This window comes from Triticum dicoccoides, chromosome 6A, assembly GCF_002162155.2.
Source record: "Triticum dicoccoides isolate Atlit2015 ecotype Zavitan chromosome 6A, WEW_v2.0, whole genome shotgun sequence".
Lineage (NCBI taxonomy): Eukaryota > Viridiplantae > Streptophyta > Magnoliopsida > Poales > Poaceae > Triticum > Triticum dicoccoides.
The window spans coordinates 593,003,286-593,011,230 of NC_041390.1; the positions used below are offsets into that span (position 1 = coordinate 593,003,286).

Consider the following 7,945-nt stretch of genomic DNA (forward strand, 5'->3'; position numbering starts at 1 on the left):
TTAAACCCTTTAGCAACTAATCTAGCCTTGTACCTATCTATACTGCCATCAGATTTTCTCTTGATCTTGTACACCCATTTACAATCTATCACATTATTTCCCTTTCTTGGTGGTACTAAATGCCAAGTTTTGTTTTTCATGAGTTCATTGTATTCACTATCCATAGCCTCCTTCCATTCTTTATGATTAAGGGCATCATGCAAATGAGTTGGTTCACCAAAACTACTAAGAAAAGCTCGTTTGGTCCTGTCATACCTTACAGTGCCATCGGTATATTCCTTTGCCTTGATAATACCTGACTAGGATCGAGTATGACGACAGGGAGCTGCTAGCGAGATTTGCACAGAGGATCCCGATGTAACAGTCGCTGTTGGTTGCTCCATAGAAGATCCTGCATGATCAGTTGAAGATGAGACAACCGCAGGTTCCTGATCCGGCTCCCGATCCAAGGAGGATCGCGGCCTAGACGTGCCAGGCGCCCCGCTGTCGGCTCCTAGGTCGGCCCACGGGCTGGTGGCGCGCGGTGATTCGCCCCCGGCCACGCCTGGAGAGGTGGGCTCAGTGGCGGGCCCTGCTACACGAGGGCCGCCGGCCACCAGCACCTCTGAACCAGTGGGCTCCACGCGGTCGGGCCGGTCGGCCACCCGAGCGCGATTGGCTGCATGCGGGCGACCGTGATCGTCCTCGGATCGCGCGTTGAGGGAGACAGCCAGGCTGGCATGGGGATCAGCCTCGGATCGACCGCCGCTGCCACCCGAATATGTATGGGATCCGGCGCCTCTTCTGTCTTTTTCTGCACACATAAAATCATGACCTGAATATGCACAAATATCTCTAGAATCCGAATTTTCTATGGAATTCTTCACATGATCAGCTTGATATAATTCACCCTCGTGATCTGGAAGAAGTGCTATTTCAGCACGAAGGAGAGCTCCCGCATTTGGGTGAAGTTTGGCAAACTGAAAAGAGTTTCATCAAAGACAACATCTCGAGAGATATAGATACGGCCAGTTGAAATCTCTAAGCATTTGCACCCTTTGTGAAGATTACTATAACCAAGAAAAACACATTGGGTAGATCGAAACTCGAGCTTGTGGCGATTATATGGACGTAAATTTGGGTAGCAAGCACACCCAAATTTTTTAAGAGAATTGTAATCAGGCGTTTGATTATATAATCGCTCTAATGGAGTAGAATTTCCAATGACCTTACTAGGGAGGCGATTGATAAGATAAGTTGCTGCAATGAATGCTTCATCCCAATATTTGAGAGGCATGTAGGCATGTGCAAGAAGGGAAAGGCAAACTTCAACAATGTGGCGATGTTTTCTCTCGGCAGAGCCGTTTTGCTGGTGAACATGAGGGCAAGAGACATGATGTTCAATGCCTATGCTACGGAAGAAAGAGTTGAGCTTCTCATACTCCCCTCTCCAGTCACTTTGGACTGTTAGAATTTTCCTATTAAAATGTCTTTCAACAAGTTTTTGGAATTCTTGAAACACAGAAAAAACTTCAAATTTGTGTTTTAACAAGTAAATCCAAGTAAACTTGCTATAATCATCAATGAAACTGACATAGTATTTTTTTTCTTCCAAAGGAATCTCTAACATGACCCCATACATCACTGAAAATAAGCTCTAAAGGAGCATGAGACACACTGTTTGACCTAGGATAAGGGAGTTGATGACTCTTAGCACACTGACATGCTTCACAAATAGACTCACTGAATTGACTATGTGACAATGGCAGATTGCCTTTATTAACTACTTGCTTGACTATGATTGATGATGGGTGTCCTAATCTTTGATGCCACCGTGCCAAAGAGGGCTTGATGACAGAATAAGCATGGCAACGCTTGTGGTTGAAAACTCCGGATGAGATGGGGTAGAGCCCTCCAATGCATCTACCGTGATGAAGAAGTTCCCTCGTTGCCCGGTCCTTTATAAAAAAGTAACGAGGGTGAGTTTCAAAGAAAACATTATTATCGGTGGCTAAACGAGACATAGATGCAAGGTTTTTATCTGCTTGTGGAACATGGAGGACATCGTTTAAGACAAGACCACGCTTAAGAGTAGGGAAATTAATAAAAGCTTGACCGATGTGTCGAATATCCATACCTCCACCACTTGTAGTATGAATCTGATCATTGCCAAGGTATGTCTCCCGGAGGGCGAGTTGCTCTAGTTCACCAGTGACGTGGTTGGTTGCACCAGAGTCAACGTACCACACGCCATCACCCCTTGCTCGCGCATAGCTGCAGCAATGAGACGGGAGTCGGGGACAAAATCTTCATCATACCGGTGCCAACAATCCATGACTTCATGGCCTGCCTTTTTGCAGAGTTGACACCGAGGACACCCCCGCGAAGAAGAGGGGCGACGGCCAGAGTTGTTGTTGAAGCCGTCGCCTGCTAGTTTGTTGGTGTAGTTGCCGGAGGCATTGTAGCCGTCATCGCCGCCAGAGCTGCTATAGCCGCCTTCTCCCTCGGAGTTGCCACGCCCGCGTCCACCGGTGCAGGACTGCCCCTGGTGACCGCGCCCACGGCCGCGACCACGAGAGACAGCGTTGGCAGAAGATTGGCGAAGGTTGGTGCCGTGAAGAAGGCTGAGGCGGGCATCAAAACTCAGGAGCTAGCTGTAGAGCTCCTGAACCGTGATCGGTTCCACCTGAGCAGCGAGCGCCGAGATGACAGGGTTGTACTCCATGTCCAGCCTAGCAAGAATTTTGGAGACGATCTCTGGATCGGAGAGCGCGGCGGCAGTAGAGGCAACTTCATCTGTGAGACTTTTAATTTTGCCAAGGTACTCAGCCATGGTCATGTTACCTTTTCTAAAGATTGGTCAGCTCGATGCGGGTGTTGATAGCTTGAGCTTGACTCTGAGCAGCAAACATGGCGTGAATTGCATGCCAAACTTCGACCGACGTCTGGAACGTGGCGACCTGGGCAAGGATATCGCGGGAAAGAGAGCCCATAAAAAATCCTTGAAGTTGCTGCTGTTGTGCATACCAGAGGGTGTTTGCAAAGTTGGCGATTTGCTCTTCTTTGCCGTCCTTGGTGATGGTGAGGGTGGGTGGTGGTGCCGGGCTCTTCTCGTCGAGGTGATGCTCCATCTGTGCTCCTTTGATCTGCGGTAGCACGACGGCCTTCAGAGAAGAAAGTCCCCCCTCGTCAGCTTCTCCTGCGGTGGTGGGCCAAGGGATGCAGTGGTGGTGGTGGAAGAGGAGGCGAAGGTGGAGGAGGAGGTGGTGGAAAGTGCACCCATGGTGCTGGGCATCATGGCGGCGGAGGTGGTAGACATACTCTCGATGGAGGAAGGTAGCTAGATGCGTTCTTGTTGAGGAAGATGCCCTGTTACCATGTGAATTATTGTGGGAAGCGTAGAACCCTTTGCTCGGGCCGCATTGCATTATATAGATTACATGCCGTGGCTTACAAGGTTTAGATCGATGCTAGATCGATCGGTTACAGAAGAATCGAGAGAGATAGAAACAAAATAAGAGATAGAATAGGTTTACAACTTAAACAGAGTTCTATCTCTACACAACAACTAATTCTAACACATTAATCTTGGAGTGATTTGCATGAGGTGCTAACCATCCAGTAGGGCGAACAATAGCAGTCCCCCTCGTAGCTTTCTCTGGTGATATCACCTGTATATCCTGCAAGTAGGAATTGATAAAACCGTGGATTGAGTGTGGGCTCTAATGGAGGTCTTCATGGATAGCTTTTCTTCGGGCTCCCCATATGGGGGACACAGCTGCGGTGACGAATTCATCGTTGGGTAAAGAACGCCGATTCTCTATCGTAGGGATGGATCATAGTCCTTGATACAACGTTGTTTTTTAGGATTTTTAGTGCTTGCTCGCTGTGACGCCAGGCCGGCCCATTCAATTGCGCCCTGCGCGAATGCTCGTCTAATTTTTTTTTTGAGAATTTGAATGCTTGTCTTTTTTTTTTGAGAATTTGAATGCTCGTCTTCTTGACACACGCGAGCGTCAGCAAGGGCAATGCCTGGGCCAGGGAAGGCAGCACGTGTGCCGGCCCGGCCCGGTCACGGCCCATCTAGAACGAAGTATACTAGCCGTAACGTAGCTGCTTATATTTAATAAAACTAATAATAAGCGGCCTGTACCGAAACCCAACCAGCCCCACAGCCGCCGCCGCCGGCTCCCCAACCCAAATCCGTCGGTGTACCCCTACGCCGCCGTACCCTACCCCAGGTAGTCCAACCAGGCGGGCGCGCCAGAAGATCGAGGAAGTACAGAGCAAGGTACGGCCCCTGCTACGCTACCCTACAAGCAAGTCGCTCCCCCCCTGCGCGAGAATTCGCCGGCGCGCCGTTGGACGGCGGCGCGGCGCAATTCTCCGGTGGTCGCCGTACCTCCTTGTCGTGAAGAACGGCGTGCCGGCAGCAGAGCTGTTGGTGTGACGGGACTCTACAGCGAGGCGGCGAAAAACAAGGATCAATCAGATCGGGAGGGCAAATAATTCCTTTCCCCGCCGCACGATCATGGTATTTTCAAGATCCCATCTGGATTTGATCGGTATTCAATTCCTGTTAGAAATCTAATTTCTGTGTGGTTGCTGGCTCTGAACTCTGTTTGTGATTGCTCTTGAAACTCGTTTCAAGATGAATCGTTTATGTACGATATGACCCCTCTTCCCAATCATTCCTTACGTGGATAGGTTCTTGGATGTGATTACGTTCTTTGACATTAAGGGCTCATATGGATGCTAGGAGCGATATTTCCAGGGAATAGATGCCCCGGTTGAAATTTTCTTTCGCCAAAATTGGAAAAGCGCCGTCATTTGGATCAAAGGGGCTAATCCCCCCCACAGAGAAAGGACATACTAAACTGAAGCAAAATCAGAACGTGACGAACTGAAGCAACATCATATACCCCATCTGATCTTGCTGCCAGTGAGCTCTCTTTGGACATGTATCCCCGCCATCATCACTGTCTTCACGGCCCTCACCAGCAGCAGTCGGGGCCACCGGCAGCCTCCCTGGTGGCGTGATCTAGTGGGCAAGACGCAGAACTCCAATGGGAGGAGATCTAACGATGCGTCTGCCGCCGCCGTTGGTGAGCATGACGCAGTCGGGAGGCATGAGTACGAGGCGCAGGCAGAGACCGAGGAGAAGAGGATGGTGTTGCAGGGGAGGGAGGCGGCGGCCGCCTGAGCGTTTGAGACGGGCGTCGAAAGCGAGCGAGACAGGGTATTTCGTCCCGATGTCGTGAGACGTGGATCCTGTCCCGGGGAAATCACGGAGATCGGGCCGATAAAACCTCGTATATTCCAGCATCCAAATGCCAGCCACCTGGCCCGGGGCTGATTTTACTCGCGGGCTTTCCACCCAGGGAATGGCCGGGATCCTGCAGGGATCTCCAAATGAGCCTTAACTAGGTATTCTTGTCCTTGTCAAATAGTTGAGTAATAGCCCCCCAAAATTATGTATAATCTAGAAGTAGGTTCTGTAGCCATGTATGTTCCTGATTGGTTTTGTCTCTTTGACAGTAACTGTGAATACTAGATAGGTAGCTAGTCATGGCCAATCTTTGTAATAGTATTTTCTTATGAGTTGCAACTGCTTGGAGTATCGCAAGTTATCCTGCGGCTGCTGCTCACGTGTTGCCATTAGGTGAATTCGTGAATAGAGAACAAGAATGCAGAGATTTTGTGGCAGTCAGAAGAACGGGAACCTCTTTAATAACTGGAGCTATCTCTGCGACCTTTTTGGCTGCCTCTCTCTCCTTCACCAGCGTGTCTTTTGTTTCTTTGTACTGTTGTTTTACCTCTTGCAAGGCAGCTTGCAACTTTGCATTCTCTTGTGATTTCTAATTTGGTTATGCTTAAATACAGGTTGAGCCTCTAATGGGGGAAGTGACGTTCTTCAATTATCAAGTCATTTTGCGATTTCAAGATGTATTATACTTACCTATTGTTGGTTCCTTATGCAGGTAATCATAATATCTTAAAGTCAAGTACTTTACATATTTTGTGGTTGTTCATTTTTAACCACTTATTTGTGAATATGTTCAGGATGGCAAACAAAGGTAATCCCGGAGCGAAGAGGAAGAAGAAGCAGGAGGCTGGCGGGCAGAAGAATCAGGAAGCTGGAGGGGAGAAGAAGCAGGGGGCTGGCGGGAAGAAGAAGCCGACCCTGCACTGCTTGGCACTTGAGGAGGAGAGAGGATGTAAAAAGTTCAATGAATATATGCAAGAACTGGCTAACAAGTCCCCTGGAAAAGATATATGCGTGGTTGAGCCATCTCGGGGGGATACACAAACACCTGGTGAAGCACTGCTAATTGAAGAGGCCCAGACAGCAATCCTCAGAGTCATTCATCTATACAAACAAAAACAACAACAAAGCCTTTAGTCCCAAACAAGTTGGGGTAGGCTAGAGGTGAAACCCATAAGATCTCGCAACCAACTCATGGCTCTGGCACATGGATAGCAAGCTTCCACGCACCCCTGTCCATAGCTACGAGGAAGGCTGGTGCTTCAGCACAGTCAGCGAGAGCAATACAGTCGTCACAAATCAAGACATTCCTAAGATTCTGAAAGATAATCGGGTGAGAGCAACAGCGGAAACAGTTACCAAATGCGTGACTGGTTTAGCTGAAATGCTTAAGAGGGTTGTCATGGATTTGAGCCCATCCTACCGACAGGATCCTAATATCAACAAGGAGCTGCGTCACCTCCTTGGTTTGATACGCAGATACAAGTTCAGGGCATGCACATTTTTGATCAAGTACCACGCAGCTACAGTTCCTCTAATCAACAGACTGATTCTCTTCATTATGATCTATGATCATACTGTAGAGATTCTAAGGCGCACTGACCCTAAGGCGTATAACACAGTAATGACGAGTCTTGACTGCCCAGCAAATTGGGACAATCTTGTGAGAAGTAATAACTTTCTTCTGATGTACTACGACTGGTAAGTGAAGCTCTTGTGTGTATGTTCCCAGGTGTATTACTTCTAAGTTGTGCTGTATATTACTACTGACTAGTATTGTTGCACTGCAGTGGAAAGTACGATCCACAGGCGACTACTGATGGTACAGACCCAGTACTGGAGCCTTTGAAGTTCCTCAGGAACTGCCCATCACATGCGATGCGACATAGCTTTTCTCGAGACGGGGGTGCATTTTGCAGGTTTGATCTTGCAAGAGCTCAATATCAGAGGTTTCCTGAGGTCATGGTATCAATGCAGACGAGTTTGCATTCGCTGGGGGAACTCCAAGCCTTGGGAACGCAATATCTGTTCCCTGCAAAGATAAAAGTGACGCCCAAAGGGCCTGAATCCTGATACTGAGTAGTTCCAGGCCTTGTTAACGCAATATATCTGTTGCAAGCAAGGATAAAATTGACGCCCAAAGGGCCTGATACAGACTAGCTCCAGGCCTTGGGAACGCAGTATCTGTTCCCCGCATGTATAAAAGTGACGCCCAGAGCCTGATACAGAGTAGATACCATAGTTCTTTTGTCCTGTTGTCTGAGATACTTTAGTGGCTGTTCAATCTCTTAGTTGACTTGGCCACTTGTAACTGTAGTATACGGTATTGCTGTAGGTGTGTAGTAGTGATACATATTCCTAATCCAACTTCTGTTCCTACAGAGTTTGAAAGATCATTTTGTTCTCTCCATGCTGCAAATTGCTTGGCCTGCATAAGGGATCGTCCTTTCTTTATTTGAAATAGCCTGTCATTTTGAGATTTCCAAAGAAACCACCTAAAACTGAAGATGTTCCTTAAAGAAGCATGTGACTGATTAGACATAAGACGGTGTGGTTTTAAGTAAGATTATGTATCTGTGCTGTCCCCCTACCTAAACTTGGCCCATAAGTGGGGCAGATTTTGAGTCGCCAAGACTGTCCGCCACGTCTGACTCGACATGCCGGATCCACCACAAAACCTTATAAATTGTCCAAATCCCC

The 7,945-nt window shown here is 48.2% G+C and overlaps 1 protein-coding gene across 1 annotated transcript; it reads left to right on the forward strand.

Moving 5' to 3' along the window:
* Positions 1–4,137: 4,137 nt before the first annotated feature.
* Positions 4,138–7,664, forward strand: LOC119318229. The gene is made up of 4 exons (XM_037592754.1): positions 4,138–4,513; positions 5,863–5,960; positions 6,043–6,946; positions 7,036–7,664. Exons 3-4 carry the CDS (start codon positions 6,453–6,455, stop codon positions 7,316–7,318), a joined length of 777 nt encoding a protein of 258 aa, XP_037448651.1. The 5' UTR covers positions 4,138–4,513; positions 5,863–5,960; positions 6,043–6,452; the 3' UTR covers positions 7,319–7,664.
* The last annotated feature ends 281 nt before the right edge of the window (positions 7,665–7,945 follow it).

Coding starts and splice junctions, on each gene's coding strand:
- LOC119318229 (XM_037592754.1), top strand. CDS start 6,453: ATGGATAGCAAGCTTCCACGCACCCCTGTCCATAGCTACGAGGAAGGC. Junction 6,947..7,035: donor CTTCTGATGTACTACGACTG/GTAAGTGAAGCT, acceptor GTTGCACTGCAG/TGGAAAGTACGATCCACAGG.